This window comes from Strongylocentrotus purpuratus, unplaced genomic scaffold, assembly GCF_000002235.5.
Source record: "Strongylocentrotus purpuratus isolate Spur 01 unplaced genomic scaffold, Spur_5.0 spur5_scaffold_8, whole genome shotgun sequence".
NCBI lineage: Eukaryota > Metazoa > Echinodermata > Echinoidea > Camarodonta > Strongylocentrotidae > Strongylocentrotus > Strongylocentrotus purpuratus.
Genome location: NW_022145614.1, coordinates 6,719,746 through 6,738,972, shown reverse-complemented (window position 1 = coordinate 6,738,972; position 19,227 = coordinate 6,719,746). Strand labels below are relative to the sequence as shown.

The 19,227-nt window shown below is 39.2% G+C and overlaps 1 protein-coding gene across 1 annotated transcript in view; it reads left to right on the top strand.

Moving 5' to 3' along the window:
* Positions 1 to 4,517: 4,517 nt before the first annotated feature.
* The window catches only part of LOC588885 (GDP-mannose 4,6 dehydratase), a 55,664-nt gene continuing 40,954 nt past the window's right edge, over positions 4,518 to 19,227 (top strand). Inside the window, exon 1 of the mRNA XM_030975814.1 lies at positions 4,518 to 4,805. Coding sequence (XP_030831674.1) covers positions 4,740 to 4,805 — 66 coding nt within the window. The 5' untranslated portion in view covers positions 4,518 to 4,739. The remainder of the gene's footprint in view (positions 4,806 to 19,227) is intronic.

Below are 19,227 nucleotides of genomic sequence, written 5' to 3'. Positions count from 1 at the left end.
GAAGGGTGGCACTATAATCTAAATGTAAATCATTTTGGGCTTTGTTGCTGCATCAATGCAACGTGCTTTATCGCAAGCTAAACAAATAAAACATATTCAAAAGATTACATCTTATCCAGAATGTTAAAATCTGTAGAAAACTATTATGATTTCCTCTCGAGTGTTTTATAAACGTAGTAATAGAAGAAGGAGAGGAAAAAAGAAATTATAACAGTTAACGTCTTTTTCACATTTTGAATAAGGCTTTGAAAGTTTGATGCATGTGGACGAAAATGTATCAAAAAACGTAAGAAATCGACCTTCTTTATGAACTACGGTGGTAAATCTCAAGAAAAGTCAATTTTGTGGCTGATAATGGTATAATACTCCGAGAATCAGCAGCCGATTTGTAAGATTATTGAATTGCACTGTAACTTCGTTGTATCATCACGGAGCTCATTTTATATTCTAGATCTATATTATGGCCATGATGTGACGTGCGTGTGTGTGTGTGTGTGTGTTTTGTCTCATATCGGGGTCATAACACGTATATAAGGAAATGCGGAGAAAAATAGGGGTAGGAATTACAGTGTCCGTTCTGGTTCGTTGAGATCATGATTTCTCTGTCCCATTAATCATTTGAAACACAACCTGTCAATGTTGATGTCGCATTTAGCACATTAGTGTGCAGATTGTGCGCGAATGGGATGCGAAAAACTTTGGACACTCGTTAAACGTAGAAGTAGATACGTGGCATAAGGAATGCTATTAGCATCACGTGACTTTATATCTTCTTCATCACTGTCATGATAACCGTTTCCAAGTAGGGACAAATCCCTTCACATCGTATTTTTTCAGGCGCGGCGTGCATGTTCTACGTTCTTGACATCGTGTGGCTTTTGAGGTTCGTAGGAGGATGAATGAAAGCACAATACTTCAAGTAAATATTACGTTGTAAATCTGCAACTCTCTTGTCGTAATAAAACTCTCGATGGTATAGAAGACCAGCTAGCATCCTATCATGTCGAACTTCAACCAAAGCGGGTTCCTAGAATCTAGAATGCAATCACCCAAACAATAAATTCATATGCGGTCAGTATATTAACTCTGGCTATATACTGTCGAAAAACCGCCGGTAGCTTGGGGGTTCCGTATCATACATACACTTGCCATCGCTCAGCGAGGGGAGATGGATCTTTGGGATGTTTAAACTAGATTTTTTTTTCCCCTCTTGTTTCTGTGTTATGAGAGATCGCCGTTAGGCAGGGAGCATGATGACTCATCTTCAACTTGCGGGTTTTGTCATTAATACAAGATGAAAGAGAGAAACGCCATCACTCCCTTCCCACCCCAAGAATTCGTTCAAATTTCTTGATTCTTTTCTTCTTCGGTTAATGAATTCAATGAATTGCTGTTGTAGTAATTTGTGTGTGTCCCATGCATGAAATTACCATCTATCAAAATATCAAGGACATTATTAATAGATGCAATGTATGTCAAGACTGATGGCGGGTGTGGTGTATCTCTTTGGTTTAAAGCAGGGACTTCAAATACAGCGCTAGATTTCATGTGCGGCATTCTGATTGCAACGATAAAACCTATCCCTTCGATTTTCCTTCCGTCTACAACCAGTACAAAGAAATAAGGCTGGTGGACCATAGTACATAATTCAGATCTTTTAATTTGGGAAACGTCAAACAATATGATCTTAATCTATTAAACAAATTTGGTCTGATGAACGTTATGACCGGGAACAAAGTTGCTTTTATTAATAGGATTGAATTTGGCAGTCGCAGCCGTTCTATCATTGGAAGTGAAATCGTTGGTTGTTGTTTGAGATAGAAACTAATGATGATCGTGTTAATTTATAGAAATAGGAAAGAGTCATCTATAGAGCAATATGTGTGCAACTTAAAGTACAACTCAGCTGATCCTAATTAAAGGACGATTTCCTATCACTAAGATACATTTTTAATTATTTGCTGCTTGGATATAATTTATCATCGAACGGCGCTCCTGTTTTTTTCTCAAAGTGGTGCAACAGCTTAAGTAGTCATAACTGCACACACAAAAGCTTATTCATATTTTCAGTTTTCATGCTGGCTTAATACGGGTGATAAGCATAGCTCACGGTTAGGGGACGTGTAACAGGTTGGTATTTGAGAGGAGACGTGGTTTACTCGTCAGCCTTTTTTGTGAAAGAAATGTTTCGAAATGAGCTGTCGTCATCTCAAATATTTTATTCTGACTGGATTTACACGGTGAAGGGGAATTCGGATGGATGTCTTTTGTTTGTTATTGTCTTATGAAATATGTAACTTAATGCTCATTTTTAGCATCGCATTAAAGGCACTTGTTGTGAAAGACAAACTCTGCCAGTTGATCAGACTGATTTGGTCACCAATTCCTGGTGCCTTGTCACTTTTGAATACTCACAACAGGACTGCGATTCCTCTGTGAATAAAACAATTCGTTTTAAATATCCATCTTCATACCTTTGAACGTTTTTGTTTAATACTGAGGGGCGGGAGTGGGTTGTGAGCCGGCCGAACGACCAGGCGACCTCTCCTAGCGCTGTCCGGCAGGAGGCAGAAACCCCCCTGTTCGGTTGTAAATGCAGAAAAAGAGACGAAAAGCACGGGAACGCACGGGTCCACCGAATAGGAAACGCGTATCACATCACCTACCTTGTTTCTCATCATCTATACACGCTGATTGACAAGGACCAGTCCCAAACAGGGGAACAAAATTCACTTGAACTTTTGACCCCGATCGGCACAATCATACAGCGTGCGGGCAAGCTCGAAAAACCCAGATTTTAATCATTTTTTCCATCCTTAACAGATGGGTGACGATTACACATTGAATTTGTTGAAAATCTTCTCTACTCTTGGCTAATTTTCAGCCCTCAAGGGTAACAATTTAGCCCTCCAAATCCAAGAAAAAGTACTAAACTGGCAAAAAAGTTATATCAAAGGATAGATAAACTTCTAAGCTTTCAAGTGATACTACATTCATTGACAAATACTTCTTAATCTAGAAAAATTCGTTAAATTTCACATGTCATATCCATTCCAATTCACTATTTAAAACCAGGGTGCCGAACTTTGTATTCTGTGTCGTCAACAGGGGTGTGAAGGCGGACGCGTCCCGACACGAATTGGCGAAACTCACTCACGCGTAAGAGGCGATGTCTCAGTACATAGTCTATGCGTTATGCACCACCTCTAATATATCTTTACTATGATAAAACCCAAAGATAGGGCAAAAATACCCCGAAATAATACAAATAATATTCCCAACGAAAGAGAGTTGACGTTTTACATTTGCAAGCGCACGGGACTGTGGCCGAAAGCGAGCGCAGCATCACACCTGATATCCCACGGTTGCCGTGCAATATTCCACTGATCTGAACGCGTTGCTAGGAGCAAACATTCGTTCATTTTGACGGGTACAAATGAGGGGAAATACCATGCCAAGAAATGCGGTGAAAATCAAATAAAACAGATACTAATTGCGTCGGGAACGAAGCGAAACTGCAAGGGGAAATGTTGTAACGTACCGTAAGCTCGTAGCAGCTCCACTATCATATATATTTTCAACATGGCTGCCATTAGAATATACTGATGACGTTTAAGGAAATTCATGTATGGTAAAGATGCAGTGAGCAGCATTTCCGTCAAATTTTCCCAAGGAAACAAGGTCGGCGCTCACGAATCTTCCCATATACCATGAGGAAGTTTAGAAATAAAACCTGCTAGTCATATTTCCCCCGCTGAAAGTGTACATAGAATTCGAAGGCCGGAGAGATATCAAGGAATGAAAAAAGGAATTCCCCCACGCCCCCGAATATACTAGGCTGCTGTCAATGAAAATGGTAGGGGATGAAATCACCACGTACCTGCGTGTAAGATGAGCTCCCGATGTTCCTCGTTCTCTATCCCCATTTCTATCAGATTCGCCTCATCAATATTGTTAAAATCCGTCTCCACATCAAATCCTTTGATCTTGAATATTCCAGCATATTGTGTCAATCCGAGTGGCTCCAGGAATTTTCCAATTCCTAAGTCGTTCATGACGCTGACGAGTGCCTTTCCTTTTTGCTGGGTTTCTAGCAGATCCACGGCAGCACTGCAAATGATAATCTATGCCTGGTTGCTGGCTGCGAATTTTTTTTCAATCGTCTCTTTCTTTCCCTTCCGCAAACGAGTTTACTACCAAACAGACGTGAATGAAAATGTTTTGGTATCGTTGCTCCTCCCCTTTATGTTCTTCTTGAGGCAACTGGTTGGCTGGGGTGCCGATAGGGCCTTTTTTCTGGGCTAGGAAACACCATGACGTAATAGCCAGGTACGCTACTGACTCTGACCTGCCTCGACACGTCCATTTTTAATAGTATGGTGATGTTATGCTAATCTAACAATATATACGATGACGTCATCGGCGAGACGCGCGTGCCGCACTCCACTCATGAATATTCATATTTGAGAAGAGCTCGACCGTACGCGACGCACACATTCTAGCTAGCTCTGTACATGAATACACTGTGCGTATTGTGTGTATTGTGTGTGCTGCAATAGTGGTCTATTGGTTTCGCCAGCAAGATTGACCCCAGCGCTACCCCGTAGTACCGTTTGAACGAATCGCACGGTCGGCCGACTCGCCTTAGCTCTGGGTATATATATTCGTACGTTTTCCTGTACACTCGTATCGGCCTCATCGTGTACACATCTATACCGAGTAACACATAGAATCTCAAAATGGCTACAAATGGGTCACCCTCGAACGATCGAAAAGTTGCCCTCATCACAGGCATAACAGGACAGGTAAGATCTAAAGGCAGATATTTGACCTAACAAATTTCGAATTCATTTAGATCTTTAGTCCTACTTTACAGGGGTAGAATCTACCCGTAAAGTGCCAGGTAGTATAGGTATTGTCTACGTGGCGCTCTAGCTCAGGCGCCCACACCTTTCCCGATAGCAAACACTGAGCTTACGTAGCTTACCGCCGACTTCTGCATCTCTGCACAGTCTGCGAATATATGATATACGTTCATTGCATTTGGTATTATACTGGGGATAATCTTTTCTGATGAGATGTTTGTAAGAGTTAGAGTATTAATTTCATGTTTATAATATATTGAGTGAGATGCTAATGTTGGAATGATGCAGAGAAATAGAGTAAAATGTCATGAACCATTCACCTGAATTAGACATGCATGATGGCATTGCATGTAGACCTATTGACTATTGTATGGCTTCCTTGCAGTTCTACCCATTGACAATGTATTTGTATTTGTTTTGTGGGTGTGACAACAGGTTCCTGGCCTGGATAGATTATAGTATTATCGCAAGGAACCATACATTGTGATGATTTTAAGGCATTTACATGTACTATGTAGGCCTCCATATAAGATTTTTTAATAATTTTCTTTAAACGTGTTATTCTTGCAAATAAGGAATAAACAAGGTTATGGCATTCTTTGCATAAGGAGTATTAGAACAATGCAGTGATATCACTCCGGTATTGTAGCCTTTGTAGGAATATATTATTGATTGCTAAATAAATGACCTTAGGTCTAGTAGTATAAGTTAATATCAAGGCTTGAAATACACATGGGGGCAACCGTCGATACGCCCCCATGCGCTACAAAAAGCCTCCCATCAGATTGCTCAAAATTAAAAATTGCCCCCTTGAAATGATAAAATAAAGATTATATTTTCTGCTATAACTTTCACACGATATTAAGTATCAAACATTTAATCAATAAAATGGAACTTTTGAAGTAAGATTAGCGTGCACTTATCATTGTCTGGGGGCCCCCATATTGTAAACAAATGTATGCTTATTTGCTGCAAGATGGCGCTATATCGCCCTCACATCTCTATGAGTATTACCGATACAAACAACGGAAGCTTGCAGTGCAGTGCGGCCGTCAGCAGCGGCTATACCGCGCCGGTAGAACCGGTGTGCAGGCTGCAACGCCATACATGTATCTGCTGGAGCTAGAGGCGATCGCAAGGACCAAAACATGGAGAAGCATCTCGTTGTAAGAGGGAAAATGCCAACAAAAATGAATGATGATGATGAAATAGCAAAGAATTTAGGAGTAACATGGGTACCAATTCAATGGCAATTTGTATTAAAAAAAGAGCCCCGTGACAAAATAATGGACATGCGGTGGGAGTCCCTTCTTCTAGTACAATCATGGACTTGTAAAAAAATCCAAGAAAGTCAGTAGCAGACGTCAAGAGAGAAATCTAGAAATAGCTTTTCGAGTAAGTAAAAACTATGTGCATGCATGCATCACACCGTACACATCAAGTATGCAAGTCTCGTAAGTGGCTCAAAATTACAGCCAAGAGACGTACATCCTGGCATTTGGGGGTATCGGGGATAGCGAGAAATACCCAGTTAGGGGGTAAATAAAACGAGTCTAATTTATGAACATGTAAGGAAACAATCAAGGAGGTGATTTATACTAGCTGGTCATGTAGGTACTATTATTCCTTTTTGACTGGAAGAGTGTTTGAAATGCCTGGCACCGGGTCCTGATATGAATTGTAAAAGCATTCCTCGACAGTTCTATGACAGAATTAAAAGCGGGACTACACTACTTATAGCTGCTTGCGCCCTCTACATATCAAACAATGCCTAAGCAGTGCCTGTTGGTCCCCCATAATCCCCTTTTTCTTATGTTAATTAAGAGCTGATTTGATGATATAACCACCTGTTTCCTTGCAGGGAGGTCTAATCCCTCCTGGCCAAACTAGTGCAGACGGGCTTTAAAGTCTATATAACATTAGTGTTTGATTTTGAGAGGCATGGTAGTGATAAATCTTGATCTGCTAAGGCTAAGTTTAGGGCAATCGTCCAAAAGGCAGTGAAGCCACATAGTAACGTTATACTGTAATGCATTTTGCACAAGAGGAGAATGGAATTTTGTCCTTACCCCTCTTCAAAATGGCCTGATTACATAATATGTGACATTGTTTCATCAGGAATGCTACTAATACTTCTGTAGTAGTATTAGTGATGGAACTCACTGCGCACTGGTAGAAGTAGTATACATTAGACAATAAAACCTGTTTACATAGTGAATACTACTGTATTTTTACTATAGATAAGAGAGAAAGCACCTTTAATGTCATTGGTCCATTTTGTAATGAAGGAAACCTACAACACGTAGTCATGAGCAAGCATGACGAAACTGCAGTCAAATTTGTCTTGGTATTCACTTGTCTATACCTGTAGTAATCGACCACGTGTACAATAAATCCTTCTAGGGAAATATGTTTTTTAGCCTGTTTTCGATGATAACCTACTGGCACATCTACCTCTAAGGACCATTACTCTTTCCTATGGGTGTCCTTCATAGACATACTTGGCTGCAAGTATCAGCATTATTGTCATAAACATGTTATAAACACAATATGGTACAAATTGTGTTTAGCTATATATCCCAAAGTCTTTGAGTTCCCCAATTGTAAAAAGTTATTTACTTTCCTTCCAACATGAGTGCAATGTACATACCTGTAGAAGCAATAGCCACGTTGGCAGAATATGAAGTGGGCTATTTTGTGCACTGTCTGTGCCCCGTAGGAATGTTATTTTTCTTTATGAATGGAAACTCTCTTGATATGACTACAGTCAAACCTGTCTTGGTAGCCACCGCTCTTTAAAAGCCATCTGGCTATAGTTGTCAACTGTAATGTTTTCCTCAAAGAAGAAATATGCTTGGTAGAACCTGTATAAGAGAGGCCACCTGTGTAAAGTGGCCATTTTGTGTTCCCTTGGTGGGCGTTTATAAACAGGTGTGACTGTCTTCCTAAAGTTATTGATAAGGCTAAAGGCTATTCATATGGAACCCTTCTTCTTCTTCTTCTTCTTCTTCTTCTTCTTCAAGATAATCTGCCTCCTTTAATACTGAAGATTCTTGCAGATGCCGTATACTTGGCCTGATTGGGGTGTGCAGGTGGACCATTACACCGGTGTTTCGCCCTTCTCTTATACGAATAGTGCAATAGGTTCTTAACGTGCAAGGGTTGTGACTCTCCTGTACACGGGGCCTCCATTTAACGTCCTATCCGAGGGACGGAGTGTTTTCCACTTGACATAACCTGCGTCTATGAACAAGGGAAGGGGCACGTTAACACACAACGCAGACTTCAGTCATCCGCCTAGATGGGAGTCGAACCCGGGATCTTTGGTTCGACAGGCAGACGCTTTACCGACTGAGCCAACTCGCCTCCTCTTCTTACTGATATAAATAATGCCCAATTCTTAAATAATTTTGAAATGAAAATAAAGAAAACTCTTTCTGGAGACAAAATAGAAAGATATATCGGTACAGTACCGGTAAGTACTTCCTTTGAATCTTTAAGTTAATTTCTTTTAATCTGTTGCTGTTTGTTTTTATTTTTCTATTATTTTGTTATGTTGTAATTTTGTAATTCACCAGTATATGTTTTTGCGTACACCGTTAATAAAAATTACCGTATTATTTTCTCTAAGTGTAAATTTCATTACCTATGTAAATAAATAAGGGCTACTCCATTCTGGCTGCTACCTGTTTTGTTGTAGCAATATCAAATATATAAAATTGTTCTCTTACTTGTGCCTCTTATTGTTTTGTGAATGTGTTGTTTTAAATTGGTGTTTTACACTGGAGGCCTCTAATAGTTCAGTTGGAGATCCATTTTGTTTTTTCTGTTTTTCTAACCACGAAACATTATATTCCGATGTGATGGAAGTTGGCCAAGGTAGAGAGGGGTTCAGGGGTAGTGTAAACTTAAAACTTCAAACATGTACACATGTACATGGGAGGTCCCCCCCCCCCCCAAAAAAAAAGAGAACAAAAAAAGAGGAGGATTTAGGATTATACTTTATCCCCACCCTTATGGATCTGCTGTTGTAGTTTGAATTTGTTCTTGTCTATATTTCATACTTAAGGCCTTGTAATTTTTATGATTGAAAATCACCATTCTTGAAACTAGTTAAAAGAAAGGTACACTTTACGGATGACTCAGATTCGTATTCAATAATACAATTTTCGTCCTTGAAATGACAATCTCACAGCCTTTTCACACACAGCTAAAATTCATCGTATCTAGAGATGATTAGAATCACTCAACAGTTTTAAACATGTTTATAGACAAAATTTCCCAGTGTGAACATCGTTTATACGATGTTGGGATAGATACGAAGTCGCGATCCATACGCCCCTAAAAGCAGGCTGCAGATACGAAGTTCGTATCTAGAGAGCTTGACATTTTGTGTGTGAAAGGAAATTCGTGTTTAAACGTGTTTAAACTGGATGGAGCGTGCGCTTTGATTGACATGACATGACCTTCAATGCGCAATGGCACTACTGCGCATTTTGCGAGCAGTAGTTAATCACGAAACTATCAACGATCGCAACGAAATTTCTGTGTGTGAAAGGCTCGTGATTAGTTTAAACACGTTCGAAACACGTTTATACTAATCATGTTTATAGAATTTTAGCTGTGTGTGAAAAGGCTGTTAATTTGCAAAAGGAACAGCGAAGAGTGAGCTATCCAATTATCAGAAGAAATTTAAGAAATTCAAGAAAACAAAAAAATTGTTTAAACACTGTTACAGGAATGTACAGTTTGTCATATTGATTCAGTAACATGCTCAAATGATTCAAAATTAGTGAAGACTGTGCTAGATAATTACAAAATAAAAGTACAGGTAATATAAAATTTATCGCAAGAAGATCTTTTCCAAGTTTTGATTAATCATCAGCTAACTATTAGGCCATGTTTGCCCTGCATTACCTTTTTATGTCACTGGAACCATATTTAGGAGTGTTGATCAAACACTCCAAGAAATATCCACACACTTGACCAAAGTTGAAAGTTAGATAAATTTCTGCTGCTGGATCCTTGGCCTGGCGTCTCCCCTTTAGGCAGTTCATACGGGTGCAGCATCGGAAATGGTGGACTTATCACTTTTTGTTCAGCTTGTACCATGGTGGTTCTATTCCTTTTGTTTCCTTTCCTCCATATTGAAGAATTGCGTGCACCTGTATTCAAAGTTATGTCAACGTCATGGCAGCACCTTAGCCGAACTTTAGACAAGTAATTCACTGCCGCTTTGAAGACAGTATCCATACAGTATGTACCAGTATTCCCTTTTGAGAATTGTGGCAATTTGTCCCAACTTTTGCAGAGAACAGGGTCCAGTCCTTGTCGAGAGACAGTGTGATTACCCTGGTCAGAACACTGGGGTCCCATGTCTCATTGGGACATGGCAGAAGCATAAAGTTCCACATGTGAATAACGTACATGTAGTCCCCTTGTCCTATCATTGAAAGAGTTACAGACAAAGGTAACATCTTAAAGAATGCTCTTTGGACCGTGCCGTTTAAACATGAACTGTGTCTGACGATGATCACTGGAGTTTGGAGTCCAAGTGACTTTGATTAATCTGAAGAGTTCAGTCAAAGTTAGAATCATGGCGTGCACAGTCGGCCTCCTCCTCAACGTACATCGTACATCCCAGGGCGGAGGATCGCTGGCTGGAACCAGGCAACATTCATATTGAACGAAGATGTCTTCACTATAGTGAATGGCTTGAAATCAATTTATTTGCAGATGGTAGAATAGCTGGCATTTTATGATAGAACTTTTCATCCACTTTATATAACTTGTACCACACTTTCATTTTATGGTAAAAACATTTGTTTATGACCATACCTGTACTGATGTACATGTACTGTACACGCATGAATTGCGGGCAAGCACTGAATCCAGTGACCAGGGTAATAGTATATTTGTAAAGCGCTTTATAGAGACATTTGTATTATTATTATTATTATAATGTGATTATGATATTAAAAGTCAGAATTATGATACTGTATATGTTTGTTCATGAAGTTTTGTGCTAATATGCTCTTCATACATGACTGCTCAGCGCCTCAGCCTATTACTGCACAGTCCTGTGTGGAGTGCCGACATTTCAAATGATTTGGTCTACTGCTTGGCAACATTACAGTACCGGTAGTCAGTATTGCACTTAACGAGAGTACAGCTCACAAATGATGAAACACCATACACTTTCGGTGATTGATATTGTGCATAATGATAGGTCTATCTAAGCTGATTTTATCATGCTGTAACGAATTAAAATGAATTAAGAAAAATATATGTCCAACTTCTTCAAATGAATGTGAGATGTGCATGCCACTCTCTTTTCTTTTTCTTTTGTTCTTCTTTTGTGAAATCAAACGTGATACCAGGGTGGAATGAATCCCTTTTGAGTTGAACTACATTGTTGACATCGCATGCCATTGAAAGTTTTCAGTATAAAGTAACATTTGTAGCTGCTTTCTATTAGATGCAACCTTTTCTATTTGACAAGTGCATATCTCTAAAAGAGCGCATCATCACAGACCCACATACTGTGAGTCCTTGGTTCGTCTACTGCACATGTTCCTATGTGAAACATAAGTTTTACATCGCGTTTTAGACAGAGATGCAATGTTTCATCCTGCCTGATTACCGGTAACCGTGGATGAGATTTGAGTGTGAACTCATCCTTAGATTGCAACATCTGTGCGCTCTATCACAGCCAGGTCGGGGGTGACTGACTGATCTCCCCTGGTCTCTGTCTGAACTCAGTGGTTGGTTGATGTCCTGAACCTTGCCTGCCTGCCAGGGAGAGAGAGGCCTGACTGTGTGATTGATGATGGGCAGTTTAATTAAAATCATGGGAATGTTCAGATGAAGGTTTAGTTTGTTTAACCATATTATCTCACTCTGTGCACACCTGGAGGTATCAGTGGGTTTTCATGATAGGTTGTGATGAGTTTCATTGTTTTATTAATTGTGGTATAATTGACTGTCGTGGATACAGATGGGCCTGTCTGTTACTGGAGGCCGACCTGGTGCATGGCTTTCCTTCAACCATCCATATTTCAAATATTTCCAGTATTGCCAATATTTTACACAGTGCATACTGTACCTCTGTTTGTTCCCTCCCTGCCCCCTCCCCTGCTACCTCCCTGCCCCCTCCCCTGCTACCTCCCTGCCCCCTCCCCTGTTGCCTCCCCTGCCCCTACCCTCACTGTCTCTCTTTCTCCTCTTCTCTCCTCTTCCTCTTTCTTTTCTGACTTCATTCTTGTTTTACATGTATCAGTGGGGGATGGGTTAATTACAAAATGTGTCTTCAATTGCCCCCTCCCCCCAGCTATCCAAGTCTGCAGCTATTTTTCACCATATACGTGTAAGCTACATGTACACGTAGTTAATGAAACCTGTGTTCAATTAAGTTAAATATAACATGCCTCAAATTCTTAATTTATTTCTAACACTATCGCAACTATTTTCGAAAAATCAACGCAATATCCAAAAGAGCAATTTCAATATCCTAATGTATGACCCCACAGGAATTGTGTTCAGATTACATAATAATTCATTGTACATTTACACATCTCAATAGGTGAGGGCGATCAAAATTGACCTGGGTTGATCTAACGAAAGTAGTTGCTATCATGTTTTGTCAAAGTTGTACATTTACCTACATCAAACTTTGAATTCAATTATTTGCTTGATGAACTTTAGTCTACATAAAACAAAATTTTACATGTAGCTCCTCAGCAGAACAAATTCTTTCCTCCAAATGAAAAGATGTGCCCCTCAAGTGAAAAGTTAACAAACATTTTGGGGCTTTTCGGAAATCGATGTGGGAATCATCACTAGCTGCATTTTCAATGCAACCCCAAATCATCGATTTTTCTCACATTCTGGTGAACACGACCAATAAAAAAAATCTAGCTCTTTAGTATGTTTTTATGCCTCCGTTACGAAGTATCCGAAGGCATTATGTTTTCGGGTTGTCCGTCCGTCCGTACGTCCGTCGCATTCTCATGATCGCGTTATCTGAAGAACCGAATGAAGGATTCCTGCCAAACTTTGGTCATGTATGTATCTTGCAGAGCCGATGAACTGATTAGATTTTGGGGGTCACTAAGTCAAGGGTCATAGGGCTCATTATGTTTGCAAAAACAGCTTGTGATTGAGTTATCTGAAGAACCGATTGATGGATTCCTGCCAAACTTTGGTCATGTATGTATCTTGCAGATCCAATGAACTGAGTAGATTTTGGGGTCATGAGGTCAAAGGTCAAAGGTAACAGGGCTCATTATGTATGCAAAAACAGCTCGTGATCGCGTTATCTCAAGAACCGATTGATGGATTCCTGCCAAGCTTAGGCCATGTATGTTACTTGCAGAGCCGATAAACTGATTAGATTTTGGGGTCATGAGGTCAAGGTCAAAGGTCATGTGGCTCATTATGTATGCAAAAATAGCTTGTGATCGCATTATAATTAGAACAGATTGATGGATTCCTGCCAAACTTAGATCATGTATGTATCTTGCAGAGCCAATGAACTGAGTAGATTCTTGGGTCATGAGGTCAAAGGTCAACGGCCATGGGCCCATTATGTATGCAAAAATAGCTTGTGAACGCATTCTCATTAGAACTGACAGATGGATTACTATTTACATGTAACTAAGGACATCTTGCAGAGCCAATGAACTGAGTAGATTTTAGGGTCATGAGGTCAAAGATCAAAGGGTCATATATGTATATGAGAAATTGCTTGTAAGCACAATATTCTGAGAACCTGTTAATGGATTACAATTGAACTTGAATTGAAAAATTTCTTCTGTTTTGGTTTGTAAAATTGCTCTATGACGGAGCCATTTTCGACTACACGCATTCGAAGTTCCATCTAGTTTTTTAAACGCCTGCCTAAGTTTCACAGATTTTTGCAGTGTAATTGCAAACTTTGGTAAGATACATGTACCAATTATGGTTCGGATTTCGGTACAAAAATTGTTATGAGCAAAATTTGATGTTTTTTAATGGTTTTTTTTCTCCAGTATTGTAGATGGTACCACTAGTCTAAAAAATCTATGATTGTTCAAAATGATGTTTTGGATGTGTAAAATGGGCCTAGTGTTATATATTGCAGTATATTGCTGTATAGAATAAAAATACTATTTAGACATTATTGTGGATCACATTTGAATAAATGATTAAAAACCCTCAATGGTCTACTATTGGCTCGTACATGTACTGTATAGGCGTGGTCTAAGTAGGTCCATGGTATTATAAGTTTTTAACCATACATGCTTCGCCTTCATCAAGCAGACTTGATGGTTCTACATTCTTTTATGTACTCCCTGTTGTCAATAGAAATGTAAACATCGGCCCTTTTCACATATCCCTCTCACATAAACAGTTGTTGAGTTAAGAGATTTCCCTTATTTAAGCAGAACTTAATAGGTTTGTTTGAGTGATTTTGTCTGTGGCGCTTAAAGTAGGCTGACATTTTACTCTGTTGACAGAACCAGGAGGGTCAAATGATAAAGAATTATGTATTTTACTTCTTCGTTCACAACAGCTTTCTTTAAAAAAAAAAAAAAAAAAATGTGTAGAAAATAGAGCTTTCGTTAATGTTTGATAGGGCTACAAGTAGTTTAGTGTTCGTTAGAGCTACAAATGTTCAGTACTTTTGAAGAGCATAATTTAGAATTATGGCATAATTTTGGAGGCTCTTTTTTATGCCTCCGTTACGAAGTAGCCAGTGGCATTATGTTTTCGGTTTGTCCGTCCTTCTGTCTGTCCGTCCGTACGTGATCCCGTTCTCGTGATCGCGTTATCTGAAGAACCGATTGATGGATTCCTGCCAAACTTTGATCATGTATGTATCTTGCAGAGCCGATGAACTGATTAGATGTTGGGGTCACGAGGTCAAAGGTCAAAGGACACGGGGCTCATATATGCAAAAACAGCTCGTGATCGCGTTATCTCAAGAACCGATTGATGGATTCCTGCCAAACTTTGGTCATGTATGTATCTTGCAGAGCCTATGAACTTATTAGATTTTGGGGTCACGAGGTCAAATGTCAAAGGTCACAGGGCTCATTATATATGCAAAAACAGCTCGTGATCGCGTTATCTCAAGAACCGATTGATGGATTCCTGCCAAACTTTGATCATGTATGTATCTTGCAAAGCCGATGAACTGATTAGATTTTGGGGTCACGAGGCCAAAGGTCACTGGGCTCATTATGTATGCAAAAACAGCTCATGATCGCGTTATCTCAAGAGCCGATTGATGGATTCCTGCCAAACTTAGGTCATGTATGTTACTTGCAGAGCCGATGAACTGATTAGATTTCTGGGGTCATGAGGTCAAGGTCAAAGGTCATGCAGCTCAATATGTATGCAAAATAGCTTGTGATCGCATTTTCATTAGAACAGATTGATAGATTCCTGCCAAACTTAGGTCATATCTTGCAGAGTCAATGAACTGAGTAGATTCTTGGGTCATGAGGTCAAAGGTCAAATGTCATGGGCTCATTATGTATGCAAAAATAGCTTGTGAACGCATTCTCATTAGAACTGACAGATGGAGTACTATTTAACTCAGGACATCTTGCAGAGCCAATGAACTGAGTAGATTTTAGGGTCATGAGGTCAAAGATCAAAGGGTCATATATGTATATAAGAAATTGCTTGTAATCACGATATTCTAAAAACCTGTTAATGGATTACAATGAAACTTGAATTTGAAAAACTTCTTCTATTTTGGTTTGTAAACTTGCTCTATGACGGAGGCATCATTTTCGACTGCGCGCAGTCGAAGTTCCATCTTGTTTAATAATCTCTGTAATGTTGAATTTTTTCTTGAAAAGAGAAGGATAAGAGCCTAGAGGAACCACTGGCATCGAGCTTATTTTTTATTACACATATTCTACTTTTCTGTCTTGACAAAAGAAAACAAAGGATGGGAGAGAGCTCAATATTGGTGTTTGCCAAAAATCAATACATTATAAATTAGAAGGTTGTTTGCATTAGAGGTATGTACACAGGTAAATTTAATTGAAAATGTCACAGGTGTATGTAGAGGGATACAATTACAGTATGTGGGCTTAGGAAAAGAATAGAGAAAGAGAGAGAGAGAGAGAGAGAGGGGGGTGAGGAGAGAGAGAGAGAGGGGGTGAGGAGGAGAGAGAGAGAGGGAGAGAGAGAGAGGGGTGAGGAGGAGGAGGAGGAGAGAGAGAGAGAGAGAGAGAGGGGGGGGGGGTGATGAAGAGGGGGCAGGGAGTGAGAAAGGGAACAAGCAAAGAAGGAGATAATGAAATCCTAACCATATTTCATCCACCTTGGATGACTGGTAGGCTTTCTCCTCCCCCACCTCCCACCTCACCCCATCCCACCACCTCACCCTATCCCACCCCACCCCACCATGACCCCTTTATGGTTGGACCCATCCATGCTAGCATTGCTACAATGTATTCCACAAGTATGTTATTGAGAACAAGAATATAATTGTGCAGAATGTGAAATAGGGAGAATTATCCTGGACTGGCTGTACCTCTTCAAGCAGGTAATAAAGATATAAAAGAGAGAAAACAATTGAAGTGAGTAGAATACTGATAAAAATAAAACATTTCTTTTGTTGTTTTTGTTGCGAGAACTGCTAATATGAAGCATTCTCCAATGGCAAGTGATTTTACTCTTTCTGCATGCTTTCTTTATTCCCAGACTTAGGTCGATAATTTGCATATATAGTAACCAATATGAATGGTGTTACCAATTATTAAAGTCTCAGTTCACAGCACAGATGGCCCAATCTAGACTAGAGCTCACAGCCAGACGGCTGGCCACCACAGCTCCCAACCAATATCAGCAATTAATATTAATGTGGACCGCTGCTCATTAGCATAATAGATGCCCAAGCTGCTGGTAATGCTGTGATAAATTATGCGGGCTGGCATGAATGAACGCACAAGGGTACACGCCCCCTCAGAGTCCGCTGTTTTCCCATTCACATGTCTGTGGTGTATAGACGTAGTACTCGGCAGCTCACAAAGCAGCGTGGCGTTTTACAATGAGTTGTGTACTGTCCATGCTTTGGCCAAGCTGTTCCATGCTGCTGTGTAGAAAGCCTTCTTTCTCTACATCTTCGCCTCTGAGCTGGTCTTTCTAGCGAAGAACCATGAATCATTTCTCTTTCCAGGAAAATGGAATGTTTGTGAAGGTCTACAGCTATCCTTTGCAGTGAGCTTGCTGTATAATTTGTCCATATTTGGTTCTTTGTTGTTTCTGATTATGATGTAGCTCCTCTATCACTCTCTCTTGCTCTCCCCCTCCCCCTCTCTCTCTCTCTGTCTCTCTCTCTTCCCCCACCCTAAAATTTCACCTTTGACATGCTATCTTTAAAGCCATGATCACTCATGTGCAGATTGAGACTATTCGTGTAGTCTGCTCAGTCTTTTAGATGATGTAGTATTGTATAGTATAGAACTTGACATCATGATGCATTATATATTATTACTATTTTTTTCCTGTTTTATATACTGAGGAATAGAATAACGAATGAGTATAACTTTCTCTTTATCAGTCCGAACAAGAAAAGATGCCTTCTGCCAGTTTATTTTTCATCAATTTTTTTATTGCCCCAAGCTTCTAACTTTGCCATTTTAGGATATATTCGAGAGGAAACATAGATATACCTATACATTGTAACTTGAAGATTTCCATAATTTGTATGAGTTTTGAAGTACATCTATAATTGAGTTTAAAAAGGGGAATTATCTTTTATTATTTTAAGAGGTATGGAACATGTAAGTTGAAACTTCAGGTCAAGTGTAAAGTATTGACAAGTCTGATAAATAGTACTTTGTTAGTTTATTTAATGCAGGACATTGAAATTGATATATGAACAAATAGATATATGTTTACCATGGCGTGGGTGTGGAATAGAGTCTCTTATCACTCTGAAAACAGGTTGATTGGCTGTTAAGTAGATCTTATTACCATACCAAATGATTTCCTGAATATTGTAGTTATTAAACTTTAATACTTGAGAAGTCTGGAAGAGATCATAATCTATTGATTAGTTTACAATCTGATTTAAAAAGGTGACAGTCAGATTAGAATAAGGATATTTCACATACAATTTTGCTATTATAATTATGTACACTGGAGTCAATTACAAAAATGTTTTGGGACAACAGAATATTATCATTGTGACTAAAGAAATAGAGATATAGAAGAAAATAATGTGCTATTGTGCTTCAAATGTTAATAATAATAGAACTTCATGAATGCCCTTTTCAAAATTCTTTTAATTTTTTGGGTCCCTTCTTTGTTTTCATGTAAACAGGGATCTATTACCGGTACTATAATGTTAACTTGGCTATTGATATATTCCTGCATAGACAATATCAATTTTGTACAGTTTTACTTATTTTTTTTACACCCTTGATTCTAATGTGATGGTGCTCGTTACAGTTGCCTAGAAATGTGTTCTATTTTTAGATTTCATTGAGCGGTTCTTGCCACTCTCTCTTTCTCTCCCAGATGGGTCGGTTCCTTATAATACATTCGCACACATCCATGTACAATACACGCTCGGCCACTAGTAATACACTTAGCGTCCCTCAAACCAGTAAACAAATGGGTGATGGGGCTTTTTCAGTTATGTACTGCTCCCAAAACCTGAAACGCCTTACCCCCTGTTCTAAAGAATTGCCATACTCTCACAGCTTGCAAGTCGTGTCTGAAAACACATCTTTTCTAATTACTTTTCTTTTGCTTTGTTTGTAAGAATTTTCTTTTTTATGCGCTTTGTATCTTATGAAAAGGCACTTTATAAATTGTAAATGAAACATTATTATAATTAATGTTATTACTATATATATATATATATATATATATATATATATATATATATATATGTATGTACTGGTACTGTACATGTAAGGAGCATTCAAGTTTACCCTTGTGGGTTGTGTGTGTGGATAGGGTGAAGAAGGTGAATTGCATTTTTAATCATTAAAGGCCTCTGCACAATTTCAAGAGAAGGTCATGGTGATTGTAATGGATTGTGAGGGGTGCAAAATCATAGGAATTACCAGTGATCTTTTCTAAAGAAAATTTAATTAAACAGAAAAGTTTTTCTTCACATTTTCTTGTACTTTAGAACGTGTGGATCCATGATTTTTATTTTTTGCAGAGGGGGTGCAATATTCCTAGGAAAAGAATGAAAAGAAGTAAAAAGAAAAGGGGAGGAAGGGGGGGGGGGTGTATTGTTGTGTACTGAGGGTATTCCACTTGGGGGAGGGGTGGTGGCAATAACTGGTTGAACCCAATCCACCAGTGTCAAATGTCAATAATAGTTTCTGCATAAGTATTCACT